Consider the following 18,290-nt stretch of genomic DNA (forward strand, 5'->3'; position numbering starts at 1 on the left):
ACTGAAGTTACCTGGGAACAGGTGGAGGACAGTTATCCAGAGGAGGCTGAGCATATGCTGTTTTACTTTATAACTTGTATGGTATCACTCCTGACCAAGCTGGAAAATAAACATAACAAAAATAAGACTACAGGGAACAAAAGGAAACAAGAGGAATCATTAAATCATATGTGGGCAGAAAGATGGCATGTTTGTTTTGTTGTAGTTTGATTTTAAAAAGTTTCAGCAGCTAATCTGGAAAACCATCTATTTACCTGCCTACTGTGTAAATGTACAGATATATTTGAAATGAGTCGCTCATGACAGTGTTTTGACAATTATAGTTCAAGAGTGTCTCAAAAAATTTGATGTAAAAACATTCTGAAAACTACTTTGTTAGAAAGGTAAACATGCCTGTTTTTGGCTTATAACTCATTATGGAGAATGTGATTTGCATATGCAAGTGTTTTTAGTGAATTCTAAGTGAATTTCAGTTTGGTTAGTACTTTTGTAAGTATTAAGCTATCTAAACTCACAGAAATGAAGACATTGAACACTCCTGTTGTGATTACAGTAAATGAAGTCTTTTTATGAAATATAGAAACCTTCCAAATTCTTACATTGTCAATTGCTTAATGTCATTTACTCTGATTATGTACTAGTTTATATAGGCAAGATATATATTGATTTTAATCTATCAGGAGCTGAAGAAGCTAGCCATTTGAACCAAAAAAGTTCTGTTTCCTAGCCGAGTAAAATTAATTAATTCTGCAAACACTTAGTAAGTGCATATGGCATTTAGTAAGTATATGGGGCACAGTACTGGACCCTTGGGAAGATACAGAATTAGATGAGCATGTTACTTATATATCTGCCATCAAAAAAGTATAAATAAGCAATATTAGTGAGTTTTCAACTCTGATTTAGGCTGTTGCTTTGTATCAGTCTAAGAGATGATGTATTCTATGCAAGTGGCTAGCAAGGGAGGAATTGAACAGGAAACCCTGATGGGAATTTGGACAGCTTTTCAGCTTCTGTAGATTCAGACTTTTGCAGTATAGTTTCATTACGTGTTTGCAATGTTTTCAATTCCCAGCACACTGAGAATTCAAATGGGTACCCCCCATATTGAAGTATATATTATTAAAAAAAAAAGATATAAAAAACCAAATACATTTTACGTTGTATAATGCTATTCTTAGCACTTAATGCCAGAAATTGCATTATAGGGGCAGCTAGGTGGCTAAGTGTATAGAGCACTGGCCCTGGAGTCAGGAGGACCTGAGTTCAAATCTGGCCTCAGACACATAACACTAGCTGTGTGACCCTGGGCAAGTCATTTAACCTCCATTGCCTAACCAAAAAAAAAAAATTCTAGAACAGAAATTGCATTATATAGAAATAAGGTTGATAATAAAGTACTTCCTTTTAAAAATAATTATTAATTTCTTTCTGATTTATGTCATCTAAATTTCCTCTTATTTCCTTCCCCTCCCTGCTCCCAGAGAGCCATCCCATGTAACAAAGAATATTTTTAAAGAAAAAAAAAGGAAGATGAGAAAAACATTTAGCAAAACTGATCAATGCATTGAAAAAAATCTGAAAATATGTGCAATGGGCCACACCTATGGATCTCCCACTTCTTCAGAGGAGTACAAGAAAGTACCTTCTCTTATCTCTTCTTTGGGAATAAGCTTATTCTTTATAATATTTCAGTGTTCACTTTGATTGTTTCGTGGTTTGTTGTTCTTTCTATTTATACTGTATATTGTGTGTATACTGTGTTTGTTGTTTTCTTGTGTCTGCTTACTTCACTTTGCATCAGTCCATGTAAACCTTTCCTACTTCTCTATACCATATTTATCATTTCTTAAGCACAGTAATATTCCATTACATTCATGTAGCCACAGTTTATTAAGCCATTCCCAGTCAATAGGCATCTACTTTGTTTCCAATTCTTTGCCACAATTTTACTACAAAAAATACTGCAATTAATATCTTGGTGTAAATGGGGTTATATGTAAAATTATTCTATTACTTCCAAGAATAAACTCCCAATAATTTGGTCATATTAATTTAAAGCAGGGTCTATAATAAATCTTATTATATCAATATTCTAGATTAAGGAATCCCATGGGGAAACATGGGCATGTTTGTAGGTAGCAGGGAGGGTGCCAGTAGTTAAGGTGAGATTGAAGATTAGAGAAAGAGAGGGGATAGTAGAAAAAGGAAGTCTTGTGGAGCAGTCAGAAGGGGATGGAATCACTTGTGTGTGTTGGCCAGGAGAAGGACCATCTCTTTATTTAAGATGGTGGTGAAGGAGGATACTAGTGGGGGGAAGACATTCAAGTGATATAAGATGAGGAATGAGGCAAATGAGCATGAGGCAAAATCCTTGTTTGAGAAGGTGGGAAAGGGAGGCATAGAAGGCTTGAGAAGAGTTGAAAAGATTTAGAATAGCTACTGTGATGAGTGGGATAGGGAATGGATTTAGGATGTATAAAAGGATTGCCTGGCTCCTGTAAGGGCCTCATTGAGATTCTGTAACAAAAATTTGTAGTAGACCAAGTCACCCTGTTTTATGATTTTCTACAACTTGCTTCAGTAGCACATGAATAGAAGTGAAGGAAATAGATGATAGGAATAATTCAAAGATGGGGTTTGGTAAGGCATGTTTGGCAATAGGACAAAACAGCAAGGGATTCAAGTATAGAGGTTGTGTAGAGTTGAACATTACCCCCCCAAGATGTTTAGATAAGGAAGGAAAGAGAGTTTAGACATGGCAAGGCTGATGACTTTGGGAAAGAACTGAGGGTTAGAGGGACTGGATGTCGTGATGAGGATACTAAACAGGGTTAGGGGATCATAAGGTCTAGGGAATGATGGAATGATAAAATATTATGATCAAATAAAGCAATTACAGAGGTCAGAAACGTGGAAGTGGAACGTTTATGAGTGATGGCAAGATCAAGGGTAGAGTGGCAGAGTAGTTTATGGAAATTGTGTAGTTTGAGGAACTGAGGTGGGAAGGAAACAGGAAGATTAACAGTTATTCTCGTAGCTATATGTATCAAAGAGTCTTGTATGAGCTTAATAACATACATGAAAACCCCCTGCTAGAACTTTTGAGGCTACATTTTGCTTTATTGAACAAAATCCTTTTTTAAATAAACAAAATAACATAGGTTGGATTTTGTATTTTTTACAACTTTGAGTCCATTTGTGACTGTGAAATTGTGGTTTGCTGTAGAAAAGTCAACTGTGAAAACCAACCTATTTCTCTTATATTTTCATCAGTGATCCCCTTTAATATTTGTGTAGATCATTCTCATAATGACTTTGTAGAGATGAGAAAGTAGGTATTTTACCTTTTTTTTTTTTGTTCAAGGCTCTTAGATTTTCTAAAAATATAGCCATAGTATCTGCAGAGATATTTTAACCACTTCATCGCCAACAATTATTCCCTTACTTACTTTTATATACCTTAGCATGATGGTTATGACAGATTTACTGTTAACAATGAATAGCCATTGCTTTATTCTTATTTTTAGTTGAAATTCTTCTAGAATTCTATTTCCTATGATATTAGCTCCTAGTTTCAAACCAATAATTTTTATGTTATGGAAACATCCTTCCATTTGAATACTTTTTTTCGTTTTTAATGTAATTGGGTACTATAATTTATCAGAAGATTTTTTTCTTCATGTATTGATATATGGTTTTTGTTACTGATTTTTCCCAATATCAAAACATCCTCAGGTTTTTGCTACAAATACTACTCAAGAAATAAATTGCTTGATTATGTAAATATTTTATTTAACATTTTTGCACCAATAATCATTAATGCTATTGATCTTCTGGTAGTTTTCTTTTTCTGCTGTATCTTTGAAGGGTTGAGGAGACAAAGTTAGACAACCATTTATATAGAAAAGAGCTACGGATTTTCATGGTTTTGTGAATTCAATATGAATTAGAAAAGTAACATCATCTGGGAAGCTTATTTGATCTTGGGGAAGATTAGCGTCAGAGAAGTTCCCAGAAGAGTTGAAATCACATCCTTTCTCTACACTACTCTGGTTAGACTAAATCTAGGTTATTGTCTTCAGTTCTGGGTGCCGCATTTGAAAAAACAATGTTAACAACCTGAAGCATGTTCGTAAGATTATGACCGGGATTGAGAAGTGTTTCATGATTTATTGAGAGAACTGAGATTGTTTAGCTGAAGAAGAGAAAATTTAGAAGATACCTGTTGTCTAATACCAACTATTTGAAAAACTGTTTTAAGGAAGAGGTATTAGACTTGTTTTGCTTAGTCCCATAGGGGAAAACTACATTATAAAGGCACAAATTCCAGTTCAATGTAACTTCTTTTTGAGAGCTGTCCAGAAGTACAATGGACCGTCCCTGGAGCTAGTGAGTTCCCTATCACTAGCGGGCTTCCGGTGTGCTCTGCAAAACAATTGTTGGAGACATTGTTGATAGGATCTCTACTGTGGTATGTGTTAGTCTAGATATCTTGAAGATCCTCTCAAATCTGAGATTGTGATTCTAGAATTGTTGACGTCATCTCTAATCTGAGATTCTGATTCTAGAATTGTTTGCATTGTTTCTGATACAAGTGCTGATAATTGTATATCTTCTGAGTTTTTCTACCCCTTTGCAACTCTTAACTTCATAATATTTTTTCAATGGCATCAGAGTGCTTTTTTGGTTTGTTTTTTGTCTTTTCGGCAATGTTTATTTTTGTAGGCATCATTGGCAAATGTGTTTCTTTTCAGTGTTTCCATTGCTACTTTATTGGGGATTTTGAGGGTTACCTACTGCTCCACTATCTTCCTGGGTGTCCTTGTGCCTTAGTATCTTCTAAATTTACAAAGCACATAATATACATATGTGTAGCTACAGTTCTGAAAACTCTTATATATAACAAAATCTTTTAGGTATAAATTAGTTATCATTTCAGTTAGAGTCTTCATGTTCAGTTTAAGGAATGCTTATGTTGTGCTTTTAGACTTCTGGATCACGCCTTTTAACGTTTTAAAAATAATAGGTGGCATACAAGTATAATACAATATGTCAGGACATTCAGGAAAAAAAGAGAAAAAAATTAGTAGTCAAATCAGGAAATAGAACTCCAAAGCTCTATTCCTGATTGTGTCATTGAGTCTTCTTTATAAATCAGGGCTAATTTGTATTGCTTGAAACTTGATGCATTTATCAAACATTGTGCTAGGTACACAGTTCTATAGTAATCCCTAAAATCCTACTTGTCAAGAATGTTGTGAAGGTTCATGAATTTGTTACTCTGAGATTCACCAATTACAAATGTTCTGTAGGGAAGTATTATTTGGAAGGATTTCTGATGAACAATACTAGGTCTGGGTAGTTAGATGATATTAGACTTGATGAAGAAATTTTTTTATTTGAAAGTGTTTTAAAATCACTTACCAGCATCATTCTGTTTTTCTGGATACTTTGGAAATAAATCAACTATTCAGTGTATAGAAGGAATTATAATAAAACAGTAAAGTGAGAAAAATTAAAAGGTTTTGGCAAGAGAGTCAAGATGTTTTCTTTTGAGATTTGAAAATGTATAGAGAGTCAGTGGTGTGGAGAAGTACAGGAAGGCTGTTCCAGCTGGCAGAAACAAACCAAAAAAAAGATCATACCTGTGCACAAATGATGGTGAGGTAGAAGGGACACAAGAGGCAGATGCTAGATTTTGTAAAGACAGCAAAGAGAAACAGGGAGAGAATGAGGCTTGTAAGCTAAGTTGGAATAAGTCCATGTATTTGCAAAACAACAAAAAACAGAGAGCTAGATCTCTAAATGAACAGTGTTTGAAGATTGCTCAGCCAGAATGCCGAACATTGTGAAGTTCATGATAAATGGCATTCCATTCTCTTCTTCTTCCTCTTCCTCTTCCTCTTCCTCTTCCTCTTCCTCTTCCTCTTCTTCTTCCTCTTCTTCTTCTTCTCCTCCTCCTCTTCCTCCTCCTCCTCCTCCTGCAGACACATCAAGTTACCTGTGATCTAGGGCACCAAAGAGGGGCTTTGCAGTACTGAGGCTGACTCAGGTCTTCATTCCTTCAGTATATTATCCAGAGCTCACTTCAGATACAATTTGAGTAGAGGCCTACTCCAGAAGTGTTTTCGAACAGACCTTCTTTTTCAAGTGATGCCTGTGTTAAACCTCATGGGGCTGTACTGAATCATCAGATCATAGACTTATATCTTAGCAGCCATTGAGTCCAACTCTTTCATTCTATGTATATGAGGAAACTGAGGCACAGAGAGGTTAAGTGACTTGCCCAGGGTCACATAGCTAGTAAGTGCCTGAGTTCTGATTTGAACCTAAGACTTCCTCACTCCAAATCCAGTGCCTGATCTACCATGATGGATTGAAGGCAGAAATAACATTGTCACAGATCTCATCTTAATGCATTTACTTCATATATTTGTGTGGAATCAAAGGCTAGTACTCATTTGAATCCCTCTTCTCAATTCATGTTTATGGTTTGGGCTTACATACTGCCATAATGATAAGGGGGGTCATATGTAGAAGGAGAAACACTAAATTTAAGAAATATTTTCTTTGTATGGAAAATAATTCAAATAATCATTTGTGCTTTGCTCATGTGCTCAATAAATGCTTGTTGAATTGAATTAATGCGAGGTTTGGGAGTCCATTTTTTACCACAGTAACATACTATTTAGCATTATGGTATAAAGGATAAAGGGCTCAACTTGGAGCAGGAAATACTGAGGTTTGAACTGTGAGTCTGACATGTAATAGCTGTGTGACCATGGGCAAATCATTTAATAGCTCCCGAGCCTCAGTTTCCTCATCTGTAAGGTTGGGAAAATAATACCTATGGTACTTATCTTGCAAGATTGTTGTGAGGATCAAATGAGGTGAAGTATAAGATTACCTAAAGCAAGCCTCAAAGTGCTATATAAATGGAAGGGGTTTTTTTTTTTGTTTTTTAAGTCTGATATCATTAGGAAAGGAGATGATCCTTATAACTTTGTTTTTCTAGATAACAAATACTTATTTAACTTTCTTTTTTTAAATTCCCCAACATAAAAAAAAACAAAAGTTAACCAGTTTTCATGGGAAAATTTCAAAAAAATGTCCCACCTGTTTCTCCCATATTCTTACAGTATGTATACATGTATGTATGTATGTATGTGTGTATGTATGTAACGATCTTTTTTTGGTGATTCAGGTTATTAAAAATTTAATTTATTTTACTACAATTCAGTAATGCTGTCAGAAGCTATTGAATTATATGGAACCATTTGTCTTTACACTAATCGGTCCCACATTACTATTCTTTTTGATGGGTCTATTTTTTATAGTTTTTTGCTGTCAGATAGACTTCTCACTTCTGCTGTTGTTTCTACCACTTGGATACTCTCAGTTTCTAATTTACTGCTTTTCTTCTGCTGTGGGTAGAAAAACCATATCACCAAGCATCTTAGAATTATGGGTAAACTAAAAGGTAGAGAACTCTGAATTAATACTTTATGAAAAAGGTCTCCTATGAGTAAACTGCATTAGCACTAGGAGTTTTGACATCTACTTTTCTTGTTTGTAATTTACAGTTTTCTAGTTCTTCATTGTGCTTGGGATGGCTTAGTAGCCAGATAAATGACCTCTGGAAAAGTGAAATGTTACTTTGTTTTTTTCTTGATTTTTTAAAAAATAAGGCTAGGTTACAGTGGTTCTTTTGTGCAAACTCATTTATTTTATGCTAGATCATCTCTACAGAAGGAATAGTTTAATACATAAAATAAATAACGCTAGACATTTAGTGACCTGATCTCCAAGCTTCACAGAGAGTAATTGGCTGACATTTTTCCTTTAGAAGAACTGAACTTTTTTGCCCTATAATTACACATATATAGATAAAAACTGATACCTTTATTGTATCCATAATTAATATAATTTGTAGTTAATGAGATTAATAAATGCTTTATTTATGTCAGCATTAAGAGTAATTTTAGCCAGAGTACCTGGCCTATAGAAAGTGCTTAATATGTACTTGTTGCCAATTGGAGATTTTAGTATTAAACATTAAAAGGAGAAAAAAAAGAATTACAGCATTAGAGCATAAAGCAGATTTATCAACATCTACTCTGGGCTATTTCACTTGCCAACTTTTTATAATAACAATAACACAAAAAATAATACCTAGCATTCATATGGTGCTTTAAGGTTTTTAAAGTGCTTTACAAATATTATTTCATCTTATCTTCATAACTATCTTGGGTGGGTGCTCTTATTAGTTCTAGATTACAGACAAGGAAACTGAGGCAGACAAAGGTTAACTGACTTTCCCAGAGTCCCACAGCTAGTAAATGTCTGAGGTAAAATTTAGAGTCAGATCTTACTGTCTCTGAGTCTAGCTCCCTATCCACCATGCCGTCTTGGTTCTTCCAATTTTTGTAATTTTTTTGAATATAATACCACATTTAATCTTATATTTATCATGGTTAAGAACATTTTTATATTATTGTATAATCATATACACTTTAATTACAGAATCAGAGATTTATAATTTTGTTCTTAATTTGCAGCTTTTTCCAAAGAGAAAACCTCCAAAAGGCCTCTATGTCTATGGAGATGTAGGTAAGTGTGATAAGATTCAATTAAATATGCATGCATTTATGTGATCCAGGGCAAATTCTATGATATTCTACCAATGTTAACTTTAATCTTTTACTGTCACTCTGAATCACTAATAGACAAGTGGTGCAAATGAAAACAACTCTGAGACTCCACCTCTCTCCTTTAATGCTGAAGAAGATAACAAAAAACAGTTATTGAGGTGGGTGGGCAAGCTCATATTAATGTGTTGTAGGTGGAGCTTAAAGGTGGTTCAGTCCTGCTGGAAAGCAGCTTGAAACCACTCCCAAAGAACAACTGGACTGAGCATGTCCTGTGGCCCAGTGATGCCACTACTACAACTGTGCCCCAAAGAGATGAAAGAAAAATTAATAAGATCCACATGCACAAAATTATTTATAGTGGCTCTTTGTGTGGTGGCAGGGAACTAGGAACTATGGAACTTTAAGAGAAAAAGAAAGATTTGTGTAAAGTGATCCAGAGTGAGCAGAACCTGGAGACAATCTATACCTTAACAAAAATAATACAAAGAAAAACAACTTTGAAAGATTTCAAACTTCTGATATATGCAATGGTCACCCACAGTTCTTGAAGACTCATGATGAATCATGTTACTCACCTTCTGACAGAGGTGGGAGACTAAAGGTGCAGGGGGAGGCATACATTTTCATAGATAGGTAAAATGGGAAATTCTTTTTTCTTTTCTTCTTCCTTTCCTTCCTTCTTTCTTCCTTTTCTTCCCTTTCTTCCTTCCTTCCTTCCTTCCTCCCTTTCCTTCCTACTCTTGCCTATGGGTATTTGTTACAAGGGTGTAGTTTTTCTTTTTTTATTTGGAGGAATGATTTGAAGGATGGGTAGTTAGCATTAGAGTTGGAGAGAGAGAGAGAGACAGAGAAGAGAGGGTCATTGAAGCATTAAAAAAAAAAATGCACAGAAGATCTGACCCCATAGTGAGATTGGGGATTCATCCCCTGGGCTCAGGCCAGGATAGACTGGCATTACCTTCATCCTGATGCCAGACCAGGATCCCTGGGTCTCAATCAAGGAGAGCTCTATAGCTCTGTTGTTCTGAACTTGCATCACCTTCCCCTTAACAGATAGTGACGGGGGACAGCAACTATATTGGCCTTGTACTCGGGTCAGTCTATAGTTTGTTACTTAGACCCAGACTATGGAGTACGGAGCCTGGAAAGTCCAGGAGGGCAACACTCACGCTAGATATACTGCTTGGGGTTTATTGAAAACTTGCAGTTCCCTGGCCAGAACCACACCTGTGATCCTTAAAGAATACAACACTCAATGTCTAGATAAAGCAGTTGAAGAATTCAGGGAATACATATTGGCAACATACAAGGCCATGAAATTCCCTGCAGAGGTACAGAGAACCAAGCCCTAACACAAAATCCCAATCAAGGAAATAAGGATGGAAAAAAGAATTTATCAACAAAATAAAACAGAACACCTACAGAGCCTCAAAGAAAAACACAGGTTGGCCACAGGGTCAACAAGAATTCTTGGAAGAAATGAAACAGAGTTAAAATGGTATTATAAATGAAGTAAGAATATTAGGAAAAATTTGGGAAAGAAATGAGAGCTAAGAAAAGATTTGAAAGGAGAATGAACAGTGTAGCAGAAGAAATACAAAACCTTACCCAGGTAACAGATACCTTGAAAATTAGGATGGACCAAATAGAAGTTAATAATAGTAATAATAAGAAATTAATAATAATCCATGAGACAACAAGAAATTTTAGAATAAACTCATATGATTATATCAATGGATTCAGAAAAAAACTTTTAACAAATTACAATGTATTTCTGTTAAAAAATAGTAAAGTAAATAAATAAAAATAGTAAAATAAATAAATTTACCTTAACATGGTAAATAATATATATTTAAATGCAAGAGCCAGCATTATTGTAATGAGGATAAACTAGAGTCTTTTCCAGTAAGATCAGGTGTAAAGCAAGCATATATATTGTTACTGTTATTATTATTTGATATAGTGCTAAAAATATTAGCCATAGCAATAAGACAAGAAAAAGAAATTGACAGAATAAGCATAGGCAAAGAAAAAACAAAATTATCACTTTTTGAAGATGATACAGTTGTTTATGTAAGAGAGCCCTAGAGAGTCCATCAAAAAATTTATTGAAACAATATATCCAGCAAAATTGCAGAATATAAAATAATCCTACACAGGTCATCAGCATTTCTATAAATTAACAACCAAAACCAGAAGAAAGAGAGAAATTCTACCTAAAATAACTTTTAAAAAGTATGAAATATTGGGTAGTCTCGGTGGCAGAACCAAGATATACACAGGAACTGTATGATTATAATTATAAAACACTGTTTAAGGAAATAGATACCTAAATAATTAGAGAAATAGTTCTGGAAAAATAATAACAAAATTCTTCTGTAGGAACAAAAAGTTAAGTATCTCAAGGGAAATAATGAAGGGAAAAAAGTGGGCATGAAAGAGGCCTAGCAATAGCAGATCTCAAACTATACTACAAATCAGTAATTATCGAAATGATTTAGTATTGACTAAAAGAACTGAGTTTGATCAGTAGAACAGATTAGGTTCACAACATCCTGAAGCAAGTGAGCATAGAAATCAAGTATTTTTTAAACCCCAAACCTCAGCTAATTGGATAAAGAGTATTTGACAAAATTTCTGGGAAAACTGAGTAGTGATCTGGCAGAAATTAGGTGTAGATCAGTACTTCGCAAAGATGAGCTCCTGATGGATGTATAATCTAGACATAAAAGGTCATATGATAAACAAATTATAGAAACAAGGAAAAAACAACCTTTCAGATCTATGGATAGGGTAAAAGATATTGATCAAATAAGGGATAGACAGAATCATAGAAGATAAAATGGACCATTTTGATTACATAAAATTAAGAAGTTTTTTTGCACAAACCAAGCCAATGCAGCTAAGGTTAAAAGGGAAACAGAAAACGGAAAAAATTTTCATAGCAAGGTCCTCTGATAAAGGTCTTATTTCTAAGATATATAAGGAACTGATTCATATTTATATGTATAAGCCATTCCTCAGTTGATAGTCAAAGGATATAAACAGGTAGTTCTCAGGGGGGAAAGATCAAGCTATCTATAGCTATATGAAAAAATGCTCCAAGTGACTAATAATTAGAGAAATACAAATTAAGACTCTGGAACTCTACCTCACTTCTATCAGGTTGACAGAGTTGACAAAAAGGGAAAATGACAAATGTTGGAGGAGCTGTAGGAAAATAGGCACAATGATGCATTATTGGTGGAACTCTGAATTTTGTCCATCCATTTTGAAAAGTAAGATGGAACTATGCTCCAAAACTTAATAAATTTTGCATGCCCTTTGACTTAGAAAGACCTCTAGGAGGACTATCCCACAAGATCTAAAAAAGAAGAAAAAGTTCTTTGGGTACAAAATACTTATGGCAGCTCTTTTTATTGTGGCAAGGAACCAAAAACTTAAGGGGGTATTCATTAATTGGGGAATGGTTGAACAAAATATGGTATATAAATATAATGAAATACTGTTGTGCTGTAAGAAATGTAAAAAAAAAAAAGAGAGAGATGGTTTCAAAGAAACTTGGGAAGAATTGAACCTATACAGAGTGAAGTGAACAGAACCAGAACAATTTATACTATAACATCACCAGTGTGAAAAATGAACAGTTTTGAAAGGCTTGAGTACTCTAATCAATGCAGTGACCAAACACAATTCCAGAGGACTCATGATGAAACATGCTAGCCACCTCCCAACAAAGAGGTAATTGATTCAAGGTGCAGAATGAAGCACACATCTCTGGATATGTCAGTTTGACAATTTGTTTTGTTTGACTATGACTACTTGCTACATGGTTATTATTTTTCTTATTTTACTTTTCAGTGAAATAGGGGGGGAACAGAAAAAAGTAAATGCTTGTTAATTGAAAAAACATTTAATTAAAGCTAAATTGGGAGGAAAAGGAAAAAATATATATATACGGAATAGAACCAGAGGAAGGCCAGAAGGAAACAGACAAGCAGAATAGCCTTGGAAATTATATGTTGAATTGATTATACATAATTTTATATTACAGATGTAATAGATTTATATAATTTGTAGTTTTTTTTACACATAAAATATGTAGCTTTATGTGATATGTAGCTTTTTATGTAATAGATTTATAGTTTCACGTATAATTCTTTTTCTGTTCTCCTTTGTTTGTGAAAGTGTTCATTTTATTTGGTGCTAAATTTAGAATAAAATTAACAAAATTTAAAAAACATATTTTACTATCATACAGAATGAATGATAGTGATAATGGGAAGGTCTTCTTTTTCAAAAATGGAAAGCCTAGGGCTGAGACCTTCCCCTAGTACTTACTGTGCAACATATACTCAATTAGCCATTTAAGGTCAAAAGTAATTTTACTACTGTATATGGAGATCTTGAAAAGGACAAAGTATATAATCGGAAGTTAATTACATCTTCACACTCTAATGCTCAAATTTTATTGACCTAACTTAACATACTGATCAGGTGATGCCTGCTAAAACCTCCCTTAGCTTCCTTGGTCACTGAAGAAGCAAGGTTTTTTCTAATTTCTTCATATCTTACTGGACTGCGCTTCAATAAAAACCTGAGTAGTAATGTTTCCCTGTTACGAAACGTTTCTGAAGCAATCTCCCTGCTTCCTTGACTCACTGGCTCTGGGCAGTTGCCCTGAAAGGTTACTCGCTACGAAGCCTTTCCTATCCGACTATCCTGTGATCAGCTAACAATGGACTCCCTTTTTGCATACTACTATAGCTCCTCTCCTCTTGCTCAAGTCATCCAGCTCTGTGACCCACACTTTTTCTCAGTCGCTTTCCTTTTTTTTTTCCTTGTTAAATAGTTGTTTATTGGAAGAAGTGGGCTGAGAATAGGTCACTAGATTCACCGGAGAGCAGCAACACCACACAAATTAGGAGTGATGTGAGAGATCAGCACAAAGTTCTGGGATTTTAGCCTCTTCCTGGACTATGAGAGATGGCCTGGAGTGTTAGGGCATACCCAGGTGGAAGGCCTTGACTTAGTTAGTAGGCATGGTTAGAGACAAAGAGAGACTTGCAAGCTGCAGCTCCTGACTTTCCACTTGAAGTATACTTGCCTTGAGCAGCTTGGCTATTAGCCGTGGCCCACTTAATATATTCCTCTTGGGCAGTTTGGTCATTTTCCTTCTTTGCACCCCAGGTCTTGAGGGCAGATGCCTGCAAGGTTCAGCCATAAGGAAAGGTCAGGGCCCATGGCTTGTGCAAGGGGCAGGTGTTGATGGCATTGAAGTTGATGGAGGCACCCCAGACAAGAAGGTGATACCAGTGACTGCAGGAGGCACAGTCCGGCGAAGGGCAGTTACAGTTGCCACTGTGATCTCCTCATGTGGATAATTCTGGGTATAGGCATGGCCAAGGTGACCATGTTAGGCTTCAGCAAGTCCCCTTCCAGATAGACATGGTGGTCACTCAGAGCTTTGTAGACAGCAGCCAGGACTTTCTCAGTGACATACTGATAATACTTCAGATCATGTTCTCCATCAGGGAGGATCTCTGGCTCCATGATGGGGACAATGCCATTCTGCTGGCAAATGCTGGCATATCAGGCCAGCACATTGGCATTCTCCATGATGGCAAGCAGGGAAGGTGTATTATCACCAAACTTCGGTACACAACCCCACTTGGCAAAGTCAGCTCCATCCTTCTTATACTGGGCACAGCGCTTACTCAGCCTATCCAGACCTTGGGTGGTAGTCTCACCATTGGTCCCTGCCAGGGGCACTACACCTTTGTCCACCTAGATGTCCACAATGCCACCTTTATGACTTTGGGGAAGGGATGACCATCATTGGCTTTCTGGTAGAGTGTCTCATGGAAAAGGATGACACCTCCAATATAGGAGTTGACTTGATCATCTGCTGTCAGAAGTAACAGCCTATAGAGGTGTCAGTTTTCCTTTGTGTTCTCAGTTCCAATAAACTGCAGCCGCTTTGCAGTGCTACCGGTGGATTCATCTGCTGCCAAGATTGCCTTGCCTGGAGCAGCAATTCGATGAGCTATATCAGACAGTTCTTTCTTTTGCTCTGGTATCAATGCTGGGTATCGACAAGACATGTTTTCCTTGGCTATGCTGGTAGTTTCTGGCAGAAAGCAGCCTACTTATGGTGGAGGACCAAACTTCTGCACTTTCTGAATCTGAATGTAGCCTATTGAACTCAGGAGGTGTTTCCCTTTCCTCTTGTCCTGGTCAGCAGCAATCACCAATATCACAAAAATCTCCTTCACATTTCCTGACCTTATTTTCATCTTGCCTGTCAATCGTTTCAGATACCTGAGTGTTCCACATTTGCATGCGTAGGAGAATACATTTTGTTCTATTGTAAAAACATTATAATCTATAGGAGGGTAATCTATAGTAAATCAAAGGATTATCTTTTCAAAAAAGATCACAGAATATAGAGCTAGAAGAGAATTCTTCATTTTACAAGTTGGATATGTGAGGAAGTGTGCAAGGTGACACAAATAGAAAATAAGCAGCAGAGCAGGTATTTGAACCCTGGTATCCTGACTCCAAATTCTGTGATATTTCCACTTATATCATGATGGCTCTATCCCTGGAAAGGAAAAGGGAAATGGGGGGTTGTTGATTGTCAAATTAAACATAAAGCTATACAGTTTTTCTTTTCTCCCCCTTTACTTAGTACTTTCAAAACACCTCCTATCTTAAATCTAATGATTTAATGCTATAAGCAGATTTTTTAGTTTACAGAAGTACGTTGTCAGAATCTCTCCCTGAAATTCTTTTGGTGGTTTGAAAATTGCAGCTCTTATAAGTAAATGCTTGTAGCATAAACTGTCACCATTCCAGGTTCATTGGAGGCTAGGTATACATATAAGCATTTTCACTTGAATCTAATATGCTTTGGTCGTAATTACTTTTCATCTGAATGATAGAAAGCAATTACATTAAGTGGTTAACTCAATCACTTTGCATATATCTAGGCTTTTGGAACATTGCTCACATATCCAGCTCTGCAGTGAGCTCTAGTGATTCTTTGCCACTCAAGAAAGCATGATTCTTGTACATGACTTTCATGTTCAGTCACCAGTAAAATCAAAATGTATTTTCTCCCTGTTATTGTTATCGTAAATGGAGATGGTTAGCAAAGTACTGCTTCCACTTCTGCAAAAAGTCCAAAGGAAATGGGGACTTAGGCATTTGCTTATTTTTTTTAAAGGTCTGAAAGTTGTTAGCATTTGGTTGGGTAGATTAGCATTTAAGCACCATATGAGCTAGGTTAGAGTTTCAGATCAGATTCTTCTTTAGTGGTATGACCCATGCGAGCCACTTGATTTCTCTGTTTCCCCGTTCAGTTATTTACAGGGTATATAGGAAGAATTTACTTTGTCAACTTTAAACAACTGTGTCAATATGAGTTATTATTATTGTTATTTTTTAAAAGTATTCTTTCTGGGGATGGGTAAAGTGTGTGTCAATATCAGACGTTGGCAATATTTAAGCATGTTTGAAAAGGACAATAATCCAGCTAAGCATTATACAAAATTAGAAAAGGAATAAAAAGATGAAATTGTTCCATGCATGTCAATGAGAGCAGAGGATAGGATCTTGGAAAAGGAAGGGAGATTAGAGTCTTGGTCAGTGTTATTTGTTCACACAAAGTCAGTAGTAAATACAAAGTAATACTCTTATTTCATTTGAGGCACAAAGGCAGGGTATTACCTATTGTCATTTTAGTGTGAGCAAAATTAACTTTAAAAATTGCCTCTGGGGCAGCTAGGTTGTGCAGTGGATAGAGCTCCAGCCTTGGAGTCAGGAGGACCTGAGTTCAAATCTGGCCTCAGATACTTGACACTTACTAGCTGTGTGACCCTAGGCAAGTCACTTAACCCCGATTGCCTCACCACCACCCCCAAAAAAGGCAAAAAAAAATAGCCTTTATCAGCAAAATTGCCTATATTAAATGTAAAAGTAAGCAATAAAGGTAGTGTGGTGTAGTAGAAAGAGCATAACTCTTGGAGCCAGGAGAACTGGGTTAAAATCCTTTTCCCTCTACATCATAGCTGTGTGACCTCAGGAGCAAGTCATCTCTGAGCCTCAATTTTCTTATTTGTAAATAGGGATAAAAATACTTGTACTACATACCTCACAGAGATATTGTAGGGAACGCGTTACATCCATGAATAAATGAAAAAACATAGTAAGTACTTTCTATGTACCAAGCATTATGCTAAGTGCTAGAGAGACAAATGGAAAAGCCCTTGAGGTCCTGTCATTCTAATGGAAAAAACAACATGTAGATTTCAGCTGCAAGTTGGATGGAAAGGTGGTGAAGCCAATGGTTATATTTTTTCTTTAATGTCATTTTGACTGGTAAAATCCATTTCTGGTGTGGATCCTTTTAACAGTGCCAAGGATTTTGATGGTAAGAACTCCTTTGAGATGGTGGCATAGTGGATAGACTTGGAGCCAGGAAGGCCAGAGTTGTAATCCTGCCCCAGACAAGTACTAATAACTATGTGACCCTGGGCAACTCTCTTAGCTTCAGGTTCCTCTTATTTGAAATGGAGAGTAATAGTCTCTGTCTCATGGCACTGTTACACAGATCAGATGAGACAGTAAATGTAAAATTCCTTGCAAACCTTGATGATGATGATATTACAAAAACTATAGATTTACTTTCCATTTTCATACTGTATCTAAGCTAATTTATTTTTATATAGCTTTAAATATCACCAAGTATCAGTTTTTCTTACATAGTAACTAACATTTTATTTTTCTCAGAATTATACTTCCAATCCCTATTCCTTACTTCTCCTTTTTAGTGGCATGTCACTGTATAGTATATTTCGGAGAGATTGATAAGGAAAATGGAAGTAGTCTGCTTATATTTCCTGCCTTTCCGCTGCACACACTCCCCCCCCCATCTTGAAGCTGATCATCAGTCCACTGTCCTTTTGTTTCCCTGGTCCATTCCTTCTCTCTTCACAGAAGTGTTGGGGGGAGGGGGGGTTATTTAGAGAAACTCTTTAAATTCCAGTGAACTCTATGAGAAAGTTGATACATAAATTAATAACATCATTGTAGCCCCATCTAGGAACTAAATACTTATCTTAATTTTTAAGAAACAAAATGTGTTTAGTATTTTTAAAACAAGAGCTTGATGCTATACTAAAATGGCAGCTTTTCCCTGCCTACCATCCCTGCTCTGGCCTCATCCTTTCTCTGTAGCTCATTTACATAAGATTTTTTTCTTTGGCTCTGCCGGCAGCCTAGGTAATTGTGGAGATGTTGATTGTTTCAGGGAACTTGGAGGCTAATAAAAGTGAAACTTATCCTTCAGGTCTTTTCCCCTCTTGCATCCAGGTTTAGTCTAGCCCAATCCTTGTTGTCACTGGGAGAATGACTTCACCAGTTGAAAGGTAGCCTTGGGGTTGAAACCCCAGCTGTTGGCTTGGAGACTGAAACAGAACCAAGGTCTTTGGCACATTTCCTATTTCTCTGGCAGTGAGAATAGAGCAAATCAGGGCAACACTAGGGGGCAATATGGAGCTGTTTCTTTGCTCATAGAGCCATATTTTTTTTTTCTTCTCAGTTGTAGATATGAAGGACTGATTCTAAACAAAA

At 36.1% G+C, this 18,290-nt stretch overlaps 1 protein-coding gene and 1 pseudogene across 2 annotated transcripts in view; one reads left to right on the plus strand and one right to left on the minus strand.

The window, feature by feature from the left end:
• AFG1L (AFG1 like ATPase) overlaps nucleotides 1-18,290 on the plus strand; it is a 176,142-nt gene that overhangs the window by 24,078 nt on the left and 133,774 nt on the right. For both annotated transcript variants that reach the window (XM_027856006.1, XM_027855997.1), the window contains exon 3: nucleotides 8,562-8,613. In XM_027856006.1, coding sequence (XP_027711807.1) covers nucleotides 8,562-8,613 — 52 coding nt within the window. The remainder of the gene's footprint in view (nucleotides 1-8,561; nucleotides 8,614-18,290) is intronic.
• Nucleotides 13,688-14,758, minus strand: LOC114038661 (annotated as a pseudogene).

Source organism: Vombatus ursinus, unplaced genomic scaffold (assembly GCF_900497805.2).
Source record: "Vombatus ursinus unplaced genomic scaffold, bare-nosed wombat genome assembly UNPS02000582.1, whole genome shotgun sequence".
Classification (NCBI taxonomy): Eukaryota; Metazoa; Chordata; class Mammalia; order Diprotodontia; family Vombatidae; genus Vombatus; species Vombatus ursinus.